The sequence below is a fragment of the Mobula birostris genome, chromosome 4 (assembly GCF_030028105.1).
Source record: "Mobula birostris isolate sMobBir1 chromosome 4, sMobBir1.hap1, whole genome shotgun sequence".
NCBI lineage: Eukaryota > Metazoa > Chordata > Chondrichthyes > Myliobatiformes > Myliobatidae > Mobula > Mobula birostris.
The window spans coordinates 105,595,522-105,614,363 of record NC_092373.1 but is presented as its reverse complement, the minus strand read 5'-3'; the positions used below and the strand labels follow the sequence as shown (position 1 = coordinate 105,614,363).

Genomic DNA, 18,842 nt, shown 5'->3' with positions numbered 1-18,842 from the left:
AGTGATTAACATTGTTCATTGCTCAAGAACAATAGTAAGGACAGGCCAGGTGCTTGCTACCATTCTCAAATAATGTTATGTTTTGTAACTCCTGTCACATACTCTGTGATGGGTTTAAAGAACCAGCAGAAATAGAAAACACATTGGAGTCCAGTATTGCTACTAACTAATGATATTTATTAGTAACTACACAATACAGTAATATAAATGCAGATAAATCAAACAGGTTAGCAATGATTATATATAAGTAAGTATATCAGTAAGTGTGGAAATATATGAAAACCAAGCTTCTTCAAGTCTAGGGGTAAATAGATAGTCTTACAATAATGAGTAAAGTTCAGTTCAGTTCGTGGTGTTGAGTTGAGTAGTGATGGAGAGAGAGAGATTTGAGTCTTCAGGTGAGCTGACACTGTCGATCTTCCTGTTGTCCTCTGAAATCCTTTAAAAGTCACCAACTGTGACCACAACAAAGGGGACCGTTCTTCTGTGGTGGAACTATCAACCCAGGCGAGGGTTAGACACACAAATAACTCCCCACCGGTCACACCCTGTTCACACTGCAAGAGCCACTGATGGATCCTCCAAAACCCACTTTTTCTGTGGGCACAGCAATGCTCATTCAGTGTCCAAAATCATATGTCTGTGGTCTGTCATCTGACCTTCTATTAATCTCCCCATACTGAGTACCAACTATCTCTCAAATCAGCTCCTCCCTTCTCTCTCTGTGTAAGAATGTACAAGCAGGCAATATCCTTGGGAAAATATAAACAAACTGTGAGCAGTCTTCGTCTCTCTCTCTCTCTCTCTCCCTCTGTCTCTTAAAAACAAGATGTCGGTGTTAAATAGCTCTCTCTCTCTTTTCAAAAGCATAGGGGTAATTGAGCATAGTTCATAGGGGTAATTCAGGACCCCCGCCACACTCCAATACTAATCAAAAGCAAAACACACGAGCCAGGGAAAATGTGTTTACTTTGTTCTGTCTTTTTTAGTGAAGTATGTGCATATGACATGATGGTGGAGGCCATTGATGTACTTTTACATATAATTCATAATGAATTATGTAAACCACAAAGAATGCTTAATCAAGCCATATATTTACAATACTGCTCAAATATTACTGAAATACTAAATACACAACATTCCTCACTCCTTAACACTCTGTAGCTATAAACCCCAACTCAATATGAAATGCATCTCAACATATGCATATGCTTGTAAGGTAGCAAGAAAGGAGCTTATGAAGGGGCTGAGGAGAGCAAGAAGGGAGCATGAGAAGGCCTTGACGAATAGAGTAAAGGAAAACCCCAAGGCATTCTTCAATTATGTGAAGAACAAAAGGATGACATGACAGGAGTGAAGATCGGACCGATTAGAGATAAAGGTGGGAAGATGTGCCTGGAGGCTGTGGAAGTGAGCGAGGTCCTCAATGAATACATCTCTTCAGTATTCACCAATGAGAGGGAACTTGATGACAGTGGGCACAATATGAGTGAGGTTGATGTTCTGGAGCATGTTGATATTAAGGGAGAAGAGGTGTTGGAGTTATTAAAATACATTAGGACAGGTAAGTCCCCGGGGCCTGACAGAATATTCCCCAGGCTGCTCCACGAGGCAAGGGAACAGATTGCTGAGCCTCTGGCTAGGATCTTTATGTCCTCGTTGTCCACGGGAATGGTACCAGAGGATTGGAGGGAGGCAAATGTTGTTCCCTTGTTCAAAGAAGGTAGTAGGGATGTTCCGGGTAATTATAGACCAGTGAGCCTTACATCTGTGGTGGGAAAGCCGTTGGAAAAGATTCTTAAGAGATTCTGGTCGCCTCACGATAGGAAGGATGTGGACGCATTGGAAAGGGTACAGAGGAGATTTACCAGGATGCTGCCTGGTTTAGAGAGCATGCATTATGATCAGAGATGAAGGGAGCTAGGGCTTTACTCTTTGGAGAGAAGGAGGATGAGAGGAGACATGATAGAGGTGTACAAGATATTAAAAGGAATAGATAGAGTGGATAGCCAGCACCTTTTCCCCAGGGCACCACTGCTCAATACGAGAGGACATGGCTTTAAGGTAAGGGGTGAGAAGTTCAAGAGGGATATTAGAGGAAAGCTTTTTACTCAGAGAGTGGTTGGTGTGTCGAATGCACTGCCTGGGTCAGTGGTGGAGGCAGACACACTAGTGAAATTTAAGAGACTACAAGACAGGTATATGGAGGAATTTAAGGTGGGGGGTTATATGGGAGGCAGGGTTTAAGGGTTGGCACAACATTGTGGGACGAAGGGCCTGTACTGTTCTATGTATACACATATATATAAAATATATATGTGTGTGTGTATACACAATACTAAATAATAGAACTACGATAAAAACATCCACAGCATAGTAAGTTTTAAATTGTTACATTCAGGCCTAAAAATTTAATCACTGTGTAAAATTTTACTCTTTTGGGATAATGTCTTTCCTGACAAGGGGATCACTCTGCTTTGCAGGTGGGACTTATGGCAATAAAACAATCACAGGTTCTGGGGCTTCCTCCATGGTGGTTGTAAGGTTGACTCTGGGACTGCAGGATGTGGTTCTGACAGCTCTGATTACCACTCTTCTCTAACAATTGACCCTGCTGTCTTTGACTGCTTGCGTTGTCATCTGCTGATGACATCAGACACAAGCTCCACTGTGTAGGACAGCGCTCCAGTTCTGTATTTAATCTTTCCAAATACCCACTTGTGATCATCTCTGTAGTCCCTCACTAGAACTGCTTGTCCAGGAGTGAAACTTCAAATCTCCTTGTTGGAGGAGCCCTCAATTGGACTCAACTGCTTGTCCTTCTGAGATTGGGTTTGAGGAGATCCAAGGGTGAGCGCAAGGGATGACCCAGGAACAGTATAGTAGATAAGTTGTTGGATGTGAGGTGTGCTGCATTGCGATATGCAGAGGAAATTCAGTGTCATTATATTCTACAGACATTGCTTGAAGTGCATTCTTTAGACTCTCGACAAACCTTTCCACCCGGCCCTCAAATTTAATTGGTTCATGTCTGATACTTCTCTCTTCTTTCTTGATTTCTCTATCTCCATCTCTGAAGGCAGACTATCTGCTGACATCTTTTACAAACCTACTGACTCTCACATTTTTCTTGACCACACCTCTTCCCATCCTGTCACTTGGAAAAATGATATTCGCTTCTTTCAGTTCCTCTTTCTCTGCCACATCTGTTCTCAGGATGAGCCTTTCCATTCTAAAGTATCTAAAATATCATCTTTGTTTCAAGAACTGGAGTTTCCAATCTACCACCATCATTGCTGCCCTCACCTCCTCCATTTCCCACACAACCCATCCTCCTGTCATCACAATGGACAAGGTTCCCCTTGTCCCTACCTAACACCCTATCAGCATCTGTATCTAGAACATCATTCTTGACAACTTCTCTCATCTACAATGGCATCCTACTACCAGCCACATCTTTCCCCCCTCTGCTCCTGTCCACTTTCTGTAGGAATCTTTCTCTACACATCTCCTATTATTCAGGGCACGAAGGGTTACAGGGAGAAGGCCAGAGATTGGGGCTGAGAGGGAAATGGATCAGTCACAATGAAATGGCAGACTTGATGGGCCAAATTCTGTTCTTATATCTTACGACCAGCTTTTTATTTCATCTCCCCCTGCCCAACCCAACTGCTCTCAGAATCTCTTGTGTTCTGTGTGTATTGTGTACTGTTTTGTCAGTCTTATTTGTTTGTTTGTATATTTTAGAGATACAGCTTGGTAACAGACTCTTCTGGCCTAATGAGCCCATGCCACCCACTTACACTAAGGTGACCAACTAACCAACTAGCTCACATCTTTGGAGAATAGGAGGAAACTGGAACATCTGGAGGAAACACACATGGTCATGAAAGGAATACACAAACTCATTACAGACAGTGGGAGGATTGAATCTGAATGTCCAGCAATATAATAATGCTATACTAACAGCTACATCACTGTGCTGTCCCGACAGGAAAGACATTGTCAAGCGGAGGGCATGCCCGCAAAAGAGAGCTTGGCCATTTTATATCTTTATTTCTGGTAGTGCAGAAGACTGAGAGGTGACTTTGTAAAATTTTGTTAAATTACGAGGAACGATAATAAGGTTGATAGCCATAGTCTTTACCCCAGGGTTGGGGAGCCCAAAGGTAGAGGGTACAGATACAAGATCAGAGGGAGAGATTTAAAAGAGGTCTGAGAGCTAACTCCTTCACATGGAATGAACTGTGAGAGGATATGTTTGAGGTGGGTACGATTTTAACACGTAAGGGAAATTTGGACATGTACATGGAAGGGAAGGGTTTCGAGGGTTAAAGCCAATGCAGGCAACTGGGATTCTCAAGGTGGCCCTCAGGGCAGGCTGTTTACTCTATTATAGATTCATTTACATTATCATCTCCTTTTAATGCAACTTTTAAGTTAAACCAGAAAATTTGCTGTTCTTCTTCATCCTGAGACCATTCTAAATAAGTCTTTGTATTCATCAGTTTCCGAAGCTTGCAGAATCTCTGAGGAATGGTCTCCTTTGGGATTTTCTCCAGCAAAACAAGTATGGCAGAATCATTGTTTTCATCGAATAGACGGAAGTGAGTATAGTCAAGCTCATACTTGCACCACTCACTCTGGACAAAATGTTGAGATAAAACAAACAATGTTTTTCTGCTTTTCTCAATGGATTCAATGATGTTGTCAATGATCCACTTCCCTGGCATGAAATCACGTTTATGAAGGCAGAGTGCCAGTGGTGGGTTAACACTTTCTAACTCTCTCACCAGGGAGTTTTCCACCCAGTCCGAGTCCATGTCACTGTAGGAAACAAACGCATCATAACAAATATCATTGCTCATCACTTTTTTTGGTTTCCTCTTTGCTCGTAGCCATGCCCAGGTCATTTGGAGGTACCAGATTCCATGATACTTGTAGCATGCCATCCCAGTCATTGTTGCCGCCAAAGACACACTCAGGCATACTATGATTATGGACCATGTCATATGACAATCAAAGAAGGAACGTTTAGTATTTTGCACCAACTGTCCCCTGTGAGTTAGAGGGGAATCACATACATAATTTTGCGGTTCGTCCAACAGTTGTACGCTTTTGTAATGATTCATAAAAAGAAGGAATTCACATGAACAAATGTAATTATTTTTTCCAGCCTCCAAAGATTCTAGCTTAATAAATGCCATGAGTGCTTTGCTTGTCAGTGAGGTGAGTTTATTGCTACTGATCTTCAGAAGCTTCATCTTTGGTAAATTGCTATTGGCTGGTAAACTTTTAAATTTATTATTGGACAGATCTAGAGTCTTGAGGGAAGGCAGACTAACTACAAAATTGCTGATGGCATTGTTACTTAAATCCAATATCTCAACATTTGGGGGGAGACACTGTGATATGCTTTGTATATTACAACTTGAAAGATTCAAAAATTGCAGATTTTTTGGCCACTTACATGTTGCACTGTTTTCACTGAAGCTGTTTTGGCTCAAATCCAAATGGGTAAGGGTAGAAAGTGTTGATAGTTTTGTACTTGTTGAACTGAGGGATCTTAATATGTTCTTTCTCAGAATAAGGTAACGTAGCATCGGACAAGCTCCAGAACAAGCCAGTTCTTGTATTATTTTGTCATTCAGTAAATTGTGTGTTAAATCAAGATACTCTGCATTTTTAAAATTTCTGGATACATGACAAGGCACCATAAACATATTTAGTTTTGTCAATGTAGCTCTTTTAATGGATTGCAATACTGGACTAATACCTGAAAGATCATAAAACTGATAAAAGTGTTTAATGGATATATTATTCAACGTTAATGAATGAAATAAGTTGTTTTTTACATCGTCTATCTTGGACCATTTCCCAGTTCCTGAAAGCACACAGTCCTTCACAACTATTTCTGATACTTTTGTGTTTTTTATCCATTTTATAAAGTTAAATACAGTTTCATCAGTAAGAAAAGTGTTTTTGAAAGTGAATTTCCTGAATGAAGAATTTCTTGGAACAGAAAACAGCCGACTGTCACCATTATCAGGAAATGTTAAGTCTCTCAGCTCTAAGTGGGTAGTGCATCCTGACAAATCTACAAGAATCTGCTGAGCTTGGCCTGTCTTATTCAGAAATATGTTATGTAAACTTAAAACAGCATGGCTTATGTTTCTGAAATAACTGAAAGTTCCTTGTTGATATGAAGCCAAATTATTTCCTGTTAAAACAAACTCATCCAGATGTGTAATACCCACAAAGTCGTCTTTTGTTAGATGGGATAGGAAAGGATTGCCAAATTCTAACCATTGGAGTCTTGAGAGATTTGAGAAGACTCTTTCTGATCCCAGAGTCGTGTACCTATTCCCTGAAAGGTTAAGATAATGCAATTTGTAAAACTGCTTAAACCAATTCAATGTCACTTTTGTTAAAAGATTATCAGACAAGTCAAGATACTCCACTTCTGTGTTGAGCTGGAAAGCATGATCAGTGATAGATTGGATTTGATTTGATTGCAACAGAAGTCTTTCAAGTTCTGTATATATGATGAAATCTGTGTCATTGATCTGTGAAATGTTATTGAAAGACAGATCAAATGTAAGCACCTTTTCTGACACAAGTGGAATATTCTTTAACTTCATTGAAGAGCAGTTACAGTAGTTGTGGGGAATACATTTTTGACACGTATTGTCTGACCTGTCATCTTCTGAGAGAGTTGCAGGTACAAAAATACACACGAGCAGTAAACACTGCGATGAAGCTCTCATTTTTCTCATTCACCGTGGTCTGAAATGGAAAAATTGTACCAAAATTAGTTAGTGCCGTACAGTAATGCTGGTCTCCCGCTACTCAATAGCATGACTTGACTGTTTTGTTGAAATCTGTAGGATACATTTATAACTTTAGTACTTTAAACATTTAGGGAATATTCTGGGTAAAGCGGTGAAATGTTAGCAGAACATTTTGGAAATATTTTCATATTTCTTCACAACACAGAAGGAAGCCATACGGCTCATCATATCTATGTTGGCTTATGAAACAAAACCATTTTCTCACTATTGAGCTATTTCCATCAGCCCCCTTTCATTCTATCACTCATTTTTAAAGATAATTATCCTCTCACACACGCCTTCAGGATGAGGGAGGAAACCCACATGATCACAGGAAGAACATACAAACTACACCAAAGCAGCATCCGATAGATGAAACTTGGTCACTGGATCTGCGAGGTAGAAGCTCCCACAGTACTGTTAGATAGTGACCATAACCCTGCAAGATTCAAGGTAATTACAGAAAGAGATCATTATTGTCCAGAAATAAAGGTCCTGAGTTCAGGGAGGGCCAACGTCAACATCATAAAACAAAACTCACACTCCTCCAAACCATTCCAGATAAAGACCTTCATTCCTTCCATCAGTTTCTCCCACTTCGGCCTGTCCTGGCTTTCCTAATTCCCTTACTCTGACAATAACACTTACTCCACCTTCGGAAATGACCCTGCCTTTTGCTTAACCATGGTTTCCCATCACTTGCTTTTTCTCTACTTCCGATTGTCATCTTCTGAGAAAGCTGCATATACACAGAACAAACAACCTTCTCATCTTTCTCATTCAGTGGTGTCTGAAATGCAGAGATTTTTTTGAATAAGTAATCATTGTCCAATGGTCAATAACAGTGTTTTATAAAATTCTTGAACATATCATTTTCAATATTCATATCCACAAAGGTTACAACCAATAATAAACTCCTCCACTGTCAGGATAGTTAGAGATAAAAATAAGTATGGTCTTTCAGGGAGAGTCTTAAATTGGAGTAGGGAAAATTACAAGGGCATTAGGCAGGAACTAAGAAGCATTAATTGGGAACACCATTTCCCTGGCAAGTCCACATCAGATACGTGGAGGGTGTTTAAAGATCAATTGCACAGAGTACACGAAAGGTATGTTCATGTTAGAAGGAAGGAGGGGGATGGAAAGATAAGAGAGGCTTGGATGTCCAGAGAGGTGATGAATTTAGTCAAGAAGAAAAAGGAAAAGTATGTAAAACTGCAGAAGTTAGAATCAAGTGAAACACATGAGTATAAAGAAGCCAGAAAAGAACTAAAGAAGGGAACTGTGAAAGCCAGGAGGGGCCATGAAAATTCCTTGGCAAGTAGGATTAAGGTGAATCCCAAGGCATTATATACATACATCAAGAGTAAAAGAATAACTAGGGAGAGGGTGGGACCACTCAAGGATAAAAGGAGGAACATTTGTTTGGATGTGGAGAATGTGAGTAAGGTACTTAATGAGTACTTTGCTTCAGTATTTACCAAGGAACAGATATGGAAGACCAAGAAATCAGTGCTGAGTGTATAAATATGTTAGGGCATTTAGAAGTCAAGGTGGAGAAAGTATTGGGACTCCTAATGAGTATTAAGGTGGATAAATCCCCAGGGCCTGATGGGATTTACCCCAGGTTATATAAGGAGGCAAGAAACGAGATGGCTGCGGCCTTGACCAATATCTTTGTGTCCTCTCTAGGCAAAGGTGAGGTCCCAGAGCATGGGTGAATGACTAATGTTGTACCTCCATTTAAGAAGGGAAAATCCTGAGAACTATAGACTGGTGAGTCTCATGTCAATCGTAGGGAAATTGCTGTAGAAAATTATTAGAGATAGGACATTTGAGCATTTGGAAATCTATGGCCTAACTAGGAAGAGCTAGCTTGGCTTTGTGCTGAGAAGGTAGCGACTTACCAACTTGATTGAATATTTTGACAAGGTGACCAAGAGAGATTGATGAAAGTAGAGCAGTGGATGTTGTCTACATAGGTTTTAGTAAGGTGTTTGACAACGTCGTTAATGGGAAGCTAATCCAGAAGATTAGGATGGATAAGGTCTATGGTAAATTGGCTGTTTGGATTCACAACTGGTTTGTGCATAGACGACAGAGGGTAGTGGTTGAAGGGATTCAATGAGCTGGAGGTCTGTGATTGGTGGCATTCCGCAGGGATCTGTGCTGGGACCTCTGCTGTTTGTGATGTATATAAATGACCTGGATGAAAATGTAGATGGGTGGGTTAGTAAGTTTGTGGATGATATCAAAATTGGTGGAGTTGTGGATAGTGTAGAAGACTGGGGAAAGAATACAGTTGCAGATATGGGCAGATGGAGTTTAATCCAGATAAATGTGAGATATTGCATCTTGGTAGGGCAAGACCCTTAACAGTGTTGCTGAGACAAGAGATCTTGGGTTCCTTGAAAGTGGCTACACAGGTTGATAAGGTGGTTAAGAAGGCTTATGGTATGCTTGCTTTTATTAGTTGAGGTATTGAGTTCAAAAGTCAAGAGGTTATGTTGCAACTTTATAAAACTCTGGTTTGGCCACATCTAGAGTATTACATACAGTTCTGGTCACCCCACTATAGGAAGGATGTTGAGCCTTTGGAGAGAGTTCAGAAGAGAGAAAGGATCTAGTGCATTCCAGCATATATGATGCATAAATTCTTCTCAGGCTTCCTGCTGTGTCCAGCTATTGATTTTAACTGACGTTTCAATGACAAACTCTGGCATGTTTGTGGTGCAGAAGAGATTTAGCAGGATGCTGCCTGGTTTAGAGGGCATATGCTATCATGAGAGGCTGGATAAACTTGGGTTGTTTTCTCCTGAGCGCCAAAGGCTGAGGGGAGATCTGATAGAGGTTTACAAGATTATGAGAAGCATAGATAGAGTGGACAGACAGTATGTGTTTCCCAGGTTTGAAATCTCTAATACCAAGGAGCATGCATCGAAGGTGAGAGGGGGCAAGTCCTAAGGGGATGTGAGGGGTAAGATTTTTGATCCATCTGCATTCCAGACATGGTACAGGCAAATACACAAGAGGCTTTTAAGAGACATTTGGATAGGCACATGGGTGTAAGGAAGATGGAGGGATATGGATATGGTGTAGGTAGGATGGATTAGTGTTTGGGTGTTTTTGATTTGCTGTTTAGCTGGTTCGGCAAAACATTGTGGGCCGAATGGCCTGTTCCTGTCCTGTACTCTTCTGTATTCTATGTTCTAATTTCAGTGGTTGTGCAGAGTAAAAGTACCTCATTTCATGACACATTTGTTTCATCCGACTGACCTGAAAAAGGCCCTTTAAAAACTACTTTGCGTTTTGTTTGCAACCAGTCTCTGGGTAGACTACCAATAATCATCTATCAACCAATACTCCTTTCTTCCTGCTGTTAAATACATTTTTAACACAATTTGTAACTTTTTCTTGTATCTATAGCATATGTGACTTACCAGATGCATGACTGAAAGCTTTGTGGCAAGTTTTTTTTAAACATAGGGAGTGGTATGCAGCTCAACAAGGTGGCAGAAACAGATAACAATGTTGAATCGGGCACATGAACAGACAGGAATTTAAGGTAGACAGACATGTATTTGAATTGGTACCATGATCAGCACAAACAAAAGTCAAAGGGCATGTTCCTGTTCAGCACTGTACTTGTTCAAAACTCTGTCAAGAACACAAGAAGATAGGAGCAATACACACAAAATGCTGGAGAAACTCAGCAGGCCAGGCAGCAGTAATGGAAAAAAAGTACAGTCGACGTTTCAGGCCAAGACCCTTCGGCAGGACTGTCCTAAAGCCTGCACCACTATTCAATATGTCCATGGCTGATCTATGCTGGCCTCAACCATCCTCCTGTGCCAATTCCCTGTAACCCACAACTCCTCTATTTTTCTCAGATCATCTCTCTCTTTCTTAAATATATCTAATGACCTGGCCTTCATCATCTCCTTTGGCAGAAAATTCCATTGTTTCACTCCCATTTGAACTAAGAAAATCCTACATGCCTCAGGTTTGAATGACTGGCCCCTTATTTTGTAATTCTGTTCCCTTGTTTACAACTCTGCCACTAATGAAAGCATCTCAACATCTACCCTGTCATGCCTGCTTAGTGTATGTTTGAATACATCACTATCAGGCGTGGGTAAGCGTGCCCGACGAGGGCCACTGATTGAAAACAACAGATGGTAGGCTGCAACAGCATGTTAATGCAGGGGTTTTATTTAGTACCAGCTGATAAAAAGCAAAAGCTGCCCAAAAGTTGTGAAAATAAAAAGTATTTACAAATAGACAAATGAAAACAAACATGTACAAAAATCTACACAATTATAGTGGCTTTCTCCACAACACATTGCCATCAACTTTTCAATATTGTTCACCAACCATCAAATCCAACCTCCACACTTCTCAGTAAAGCAAAGCTAAGGCCGAGGTTGCTCCTGCTCCCACTAACTCAGGCATTATTTTAGGGCGTCCCAAATTGTCAACAAACCAATGTAACAGTGTGAGTGGAAATAAATGAATATGTTTGGAAAGCCCATGTCTAGAATCCTTATTGTATTGCGTTATAAAACAGTAGAGCACGTTAACTGTAGGGCTTGTTTTGATTAACCAAGCTAGCGATTGATTTACTGTTGGGGTGTGTAAATGGTGAACTCCCAAGAACTGCAGAACGGGAAAACAAAGTGTGTGAACTACTGGAGAAACCAGACCAAGGACAGAACAAGGAGGAGTGATTAACTGAGCAAAGGGGCAAGGTTAGCAGGAGAATTAGCATTGCCAACCTGTTCTGTCACATAAAGCCACTTCTCATTCTCCTTAGCACCATAAACCAGATCAGACCAGCCTGTTCTTCTGAGGAATTACCCTATACACTGCTTTTTTTGCATAATATTCCAGTTGCAGTATCAACTATACAGTGTACAACTGTAACAAAACCTTCCTATTCTTAAAGCCCCAGCCCTTGGCAATACAGGGAGATGGCAGCAATGGCAGCCAGATCGGCAACACAGTGACCAGCTCAAGGGTAAGGTCACACAAAGCAATAGTTTCGAGCGATAGGCAGGAGATTTTGTGGTGGCAAAATGAGACACTTGGATAGCACACGTGTTGCCTCCGGGGTGCTAGTCCAACAACATGTCAGAACTGTTGCAGAATATTCTGAAGGTGGATAGTGAACAGCCAGAGATCATGGTGCTTATTGGCACTGATGACATAGGTAGAGAGACAAGATCCTGTGCAGTCTCGGAAAAAAGCTGAAAAGTCGGACTTCAAAGATATTAATTTTTGTATTACTCCAAGTGCTATACAAAAATGAGAGAGCTCAGCAGGCCCGAAATGTCAACTATGTACTCTTTTCCATAGATGCAGCCTGGCCTGCTGAGTTCCTCCAGCATTTTATGTATATTGCTTGGATTTCCAGCATCTGCAGATTTTGTTGTGTTTGACTTGCTAGTGAAGACAAGAATAGAAAGACAGATAAAGTTGTGGCCAAGGAACTGGTGCACAGTTTCAGATTCAGGGAGATTAAATTTACACTCAGAGGAAATCTATGGAGATCTCATCCAGTGACTCTATGTCAAATGAATAAGTTTGTCAAATGTGTTCAGAGAAGTTTCTTTAATCTGTACATCGAAGTCCCAATGAGAGAGTGTGCGATACTGGATCTGCTATTAGGGAATGAGACAGGGTAGGTGACTGAAGTTTGTGTAGGGGATCACTTTGCATCTTGTGACCGCAATGCCACCAGTAAATATGCAAGATGGGTCTGGTCCATGGGTTGAGAAAGGCCAATTTTGATGGTATTAGAAAGGATCTGGCAAGCGTGGATTGGGACAGGTTGTTTTCTGGAAAAAAAAGTGTACTTTCAAAAGTGATATTTTGAGAGTCAAAATAAAAGGTAAAGATAACAGCTGTAGGAACCTTGGTTTTCCAGACATATTGAGGCCCTGATTAAGAAAAAAAATGGAGGTGCATAGTAGGTATAGGCAGGGAGGAACAAATGAGGTGCTTATGAGTATAAGAAAACACTTAAGAAAGAAATTGGGAGGGCTAAAAGGTGGCATGAGACTAACCCTAGCTGAAAAAGTGAAGGAAAATCCTGAGGGATTCTACTGATATGTGAAGAGCAAAAGTATTGCAAGGGACCAAATTAGTTATCTGAAAGATCAGAATTATAATCCTGTTGGAGCCAAAAGAGATAGAGGAGGTCTTAAATAATTTTCTTGCATCTGCATTTACTCAGGAGATAGACACAGAGTCTTAAAAGTGAAGCAAAGTGGCATGAACTTCATAGACCCTATATTAGAGCAGAGGAGGTGTTTGCTGTCCTCAGGCAAATAAGGGTGGATAAATCCCCAGAGCCTGACAAGGTATTCCCTCAGCCCCTGCAGGAGGCAAGTGCAGAAATTTCCAGGACTCTAGCAAAGATATTTAAATGATCGTTAGCGACAGGAGAGGTACCAGAGGATTAGAGGACAACAAATGCTGTTCCGCTGTTTCAAAAAGGCTCTAAAAATAAATCAGGAAATTATAGGTTGGTGAGCTTGACATCAGTGTGGGAAAGTTATTGGAAGGTATTCTAAGGGACTGGATATATGAGTATTTGGATAGACAAGGACTGATTAAGGATAATCAGCATGGCTCCACTCTTATAGTGTTTTTTGAGGAAGTTATCAGGAAAGTGGATGAAGGCAAGACAGTGGATGTTGTCTACATGGACTTTGGTAAAGGCCTTTGGCAACGTCCCACATGGGAGGCTGGTCAAGAATGTTCAGTCAAGTGCCATTAAGGATGAGGTAGTACAAACGTTTGTAAATTGGATTAGATATTGGTTTTGCAGAAGAAGCCAGAGAGCGATATGGTTGCCTCTCTGGCTGGAGGCCTGTGACTAGTGGAGTGCCGCAGAGATCGGTGCTGGGCCCGTTGCTGTCTGTCATTTATATCAACAGTCTGGATGATAATGTGCTTAACTGGATCAGCAAATTTGTGGATGGCACCAAGATTGGGTGCACAGTGGACAGCAAGGAAGACTATCAGAGCTTGCAGCAGGATCTGGACCAGATGGAAAAATTGCAGATAGAACATAATGCAGACAAGTGCAAAGTGTTGCACTTCGGTAAGACCAGCCAGGGTAGGTCTTACACAGTGAACGTTAGGGCACTGAGGAGTGTGGTAGAAAAAAGGGACCTGGGAATACAGGTCCATGATATTGTACGAACCTATCTACCTGTGATATGCCACTTGCTTTTTTTTTGTAATTAATTTTTTTATTGAAGTTCATCATCAAACATTTTCATAATAGTATTTCAGATATTGTACATATATATCATATAGTCATATTTGCCACAAATCTCCATATAATATTTATCTGAGGTTACACTTATAGAAAAGAGAGGAAAGAAATAACAAAAGGAGAAAACTATGTACAAGTAGGGAGTGGTCTTTTTATTACAACATATTCATTGATTTGTGAGAATAAAATCAGGCCTATGAGGTGTTATGTAGTTAAACCATTTTTCCCAGTATGAATCAAATTGTTCCAACTTATGATTAACAGATGCTGTTATCTTCTCCATTTTGTAAATATCCATTATAATTTCCATCCATGCATTTAAAGTTATACCATAACTTTACCTGTTATAACTGTGATATCACAGTTATACCTGTGATAACCATTTCCTGGTAAGGGTCTTTATACCAGCCACCAGCATGATTAAGTATTTATCTCCTTTCAACCATTCTTCAGTTATATAGCCAAAACATATGGTCTTACTCTCTAAGGGTATTTCACATTTAAAGATGTCTTGTAGGGCATTGTGTATCCCACTCCAATAGTCTTTGATAACTGAGCATTCCCAGAAAATATGATAATGATTTGCATTTTGATTTCCACAATTTCTCCAGCAAACAGAGAGGTTACTATCATAATGGGATTTCTGAGAGGGTGTAATAAAATATCTTATCAAGTTTTTCCATTCGAACTTCCTCCATTTCTGTGAACTGGTACACTTCCATTGATACCATATTATTGTCCATTCTTCCTCAGATATAATTATCCCTCCTTCCTTCTCCCATTTTGTTTTAACGTATGAAGTCGAAAGTGTGTTAAGATTTGACAAACCCTTATACACGCTTGAAATGATTCTACTACTGTTATCTGAATTATATGCTTTTCTAAATAGCTCTATCAAACATGTACTTGCCTTGGTTACATTTTTAACTGTCCTATTAACATACTGTCACATCTGTAAATAACGATAAAAGTCTTGTTTTTCTAATAAGTGTTTCTCTTTAAGCATTTCAAAACTGAACAGTGTTCCTTCTTTCATTATATTGCAAATAGCTGTTGTTCCTTTAGCTGTCCAGTCCTTAAATCTAGCATCCAGTTTATTTGGCGTAAAATCAGAGTCATATGCACACCATTTAAGAATTGCAATAGCTCCCTCTAGTTTATATTCTTTTATAATAGTTTTCAATATTATAACAGTCCATTTCACCCATGGGTTACCAATAGTATTTATATACCTTTGTACATTGTTATCAGTCAAAATTGCCTGTATGGGGATGAAAAGTATCCCCACTGATGGGAAGTGAGGTTGTATAAGTCATTGGTGAGGCTGAATCTGGAGTATTGTGTTCAGTTTTGGTCACCAAATTACAGGAAGGATATAAATAAGGTTGAAAGAGTGCAGAGAAGGTTTACAAGGATGTTGCCGGGACTTGAGAAACTCAGTTACAGAGAAAGGTTGAATAGGTTAGGACTTTATTCCCTGGAGCGTAGAAGAATGAGGGGAGATTTGATAGAGGTATATAAAATTATGATGGGTATAGATAGAGTGAATGCAAGCAGGCTTTTTCCACTGAGGCAAGGGGAGAAAAAAACCAGAGGACATGGGTTAAGGGTGAGGGGGGAAAAGTTTAAAGGGAACATTAGGGGGGGCTTCTTCACACAGAGAGTGGTGGGAGTATGGAATGAGCTGCCAGACGAGGTGGTAAATGCAGGTTCTTTTTTAACGTTTAAGAATAAATTGGACAGATACATGGATGGGAGGTGTATGGAGGGATATGGTCCGTGTGCAGGTCAGTGGGACTAGGCAGAAAATGGTTTGGCACAGCCAAGAAGGGCCAAAGGGCCTGTTTCTGTGCTGTAGTTTCTATGGTTTCTATGGTTCTATGGTTCTCCTCAATGATTTTCCATTGAGTGTCATATGATGGGTTGCACCAACATATCACAGCTCTCAACTGTGCTGAAAAACAATAATCTGTAAGAGAAGGTAGGCCCCATCCCCCCTTTTCCATAGCTAATTGCAAAGTTTTGAGATGAACTCTAGGCCTTTTACCTTGCCATATATATCTTGATAACATTTTGTTCCATTCATTGAATTGATTTTGATTAAACTCTATTGGTAGGGTCTGAAAGAGGGCAGTATATTCATTTTAATAGATTCAATCCTTGAACTGAGACTAAAAAAAAGGAACTAGGTTCCATCTTGTTATATCTTCCTGAATTTTTTTATATATAGGCTGATAATTGCATGCTATTAATTTTGCCAAATCTTTTGGCATAATGATGCCCAAAAACTTGAAAGACTCTGTTTGCCATGCCCAAGGATATCTATTTTCAATTTCTCTTGGTGGGCTATAGTTATATGAAAGTAATTGGGTTTTATCTATATTGATCTTGTATCGTGATAATTGACCATATTGTTCAAAGGATTGCATCAGTTTAGGTAAGGGGTATGTTGGTTGCCCTAGACTGATCAAAATATTATCTGCATAACAGGCCAATTTATGCTCTGTCCCTTTAATAGTAATTCCCCTGATATCTTCATCTTGTCTGATGTATTGAACTAATGGTTCCAGATATAATGTGAAGAGTAGCAGTGAGCATGCACAACCCTGTCTCATGCTCCTTTCTGGGGTAAATCTATTTGATAAATATCCATTGATTTTAATTTTGTAAAGAAAATTCCAATTAACCGAATCAAATGCCTTTTCAGCGTCCACGCTTATCACTATTGCTTTGATTTTATTTGTTTGTATATGATCCATAATGTGAAGTGTCCTTCGTATATTGTCTTGTGCTTGGCATTGTTGTATAAAACCTGTCTGATCCTTATGTATCAGTATGGGTAGAAACTCTTCTAATCATTTGGCCATGATGGAGGTAAATAATCTATAATCTACATTAAGGACAGATATTGGTTTAAATGACCCACATTCCATTTTATCCTTGCCTTCTTTCGGTATAGCTGAGATTATCGCTTCCTTCCAGCTGGGTGGCATTTGTGCCTTTTTTAGATCCCAGTTCAGTGTGGGTGTAAGACAGGAATTATCTCATTTTTAAATTCTTTGCACCACTCTGCCATATACCCATCTGATCCTGGTGACTTGCTTAATTTAAGCCTACTAATTGCAGTTTTTAGTTCAACTTCAGTTATGTCAGCAGTCATCGTTCTATTTTGTTCTTCGCTTAAAGTGGGTAACTCTAGAGAAGTCAAGAAGGTCTCAATTTGGGATATGCTTCCCCCTAGAACTTTGGAATATAGAGATTTGTAAAACACTTCAAAAGCTTCTTGAATTTCACTGAGCTTATTTTTTTTTATCATTTTTGTTCTTGGATCGTATTTTCTGCTATCTTTTTTTTCAGTTTCCACGCCAGTATTTCCATAGACTTAGATCCACTTTCATAATAACCATATAACAATTACAGCACGGAAACAGGCCATCTCGGCCCTTCTAGTCCGTGCTGAACTCTTACTCTCACCTAGTCCCACTGACCTGCACTCAGCCCATAACCCTCCATTCCTTTCCTGTCCATATAGCTATCCAATTTAACTTTAAACAACAATATTGAACCTGCCTCAACTACTTCTGCTGGAAGCTCATTCCACACTGCTACCACTCTCTGAGTAAAGAAGTTCCCCCTCACGTTACCTCTAAACTTTTGCCCTTTAACTCTCAGTTCATGTCCTCTTGTTTGAATCTCTCCCATTCTCAATGGAAAAAGCCTATCCATGTCAACTCTATCAATCTCTCTCATAATTTTAAACACCTCTATCAAGTCCCCCCTCAACCTTCTACGCTCCAAAGAATAAAAACCTAACTTGTTCAACCTTTCTCTGTAGCTTAGGAGATGAAACCCAGGCAACATTTTAGTAAATCTCCTCTGCACTTTCTCAATTTTATTGACATCGTTCCTATAGTTCGGTGACCAGAACTGATTAATCCCAATAATGTCTCTGTTTTGGAAATATTAAATTTTTCCTGATTTCTTGCATAGCCAAACTATTAATTGCATTCCTAATTTTTAAAATTTCCTCTAATGTATCCTGTACCAAATTCAATTTGTGTTTTGTTTCTAGTTCCTTCAGCCTATTTTGTAATTCCTCTGATGTTTTATTCCTTATTTTTTTTCTTATATGAAGATATCACTATAATTTTCCCTCTTAAGACAGCCTTCAGAGTGTCCCATAGAATGGGAGGTGAAACCTCTCCATTATCATTGAATTCTAAGTAAAGACCAATTTCTTTTTTAATTTGTTCCTTAAAGTAGGGATCATTGAGTAGACTTGAATTTAGTTTCCAAAAAGTATTCTTTGGTTGTAGGTCAAAATCAACAGATAAATATATAGGTGCATGGTCACATCTATTGTCCCAATTCCACAGGTGTTTATTTTGTCTTTGTCTTTTCCAAATGTTATGAAACAGTCTATTCTTGTATATACAGAATGGGGGACAGAATAATGAGTGTAATCCCTTCTGTCGGGGAAAATGTCCCTCCATATATCAATTAGACCAACATCCTCAAAAAGTGTATTAACTTTCTTATGTAAGGATTTTGTTCCATAGGTTTTTCTTTTGGAAAAGTCTAACTTTGGTTGTAATTGTAAATTTAAGTTTCCCTCACATATCAGGAGACCTTCTGTTTCCGTTACCATAATATTAGTAATTTTCTGAAAGAAACTAATATCACTTCCTGGGGGTGCATATATATTCAATAGAGTAACTGAATTTCCA

The 18,842-nt window shown here is 39.7% G+C and overlaps 1 protein-coding gene across 2 annotated transcripts in view; it reads right to left on the bottom strand.

Annotated features, from left to right (window-relative positions):
- Window positions 1–215: 215 nt before the first annotated feature.
- The window catches only part of LOC140196519 (toll-like receptor 2), a 138,265-nt gene continuing 119,638 nt past the window's right edge, over window positions 216–18,842 (bottom strand). For both annotated transcript variants that reach the window (XM_072255856.1, XM_072255855.1), the window contains one exon: window positions 216–6,786. In XM_072255856.1, the coding sequence (XP_072111957.1) occupies window positions 4,386–6,776 (2,391 nt within the window). In that variant the 5' untranslated portion in view covers window positions 6,777–6,786 and the 3' untranslated portion in view covers window positions 216–4,385. The remainder of the gene's footprint in view (window positions 6,787–18,842) is intronic.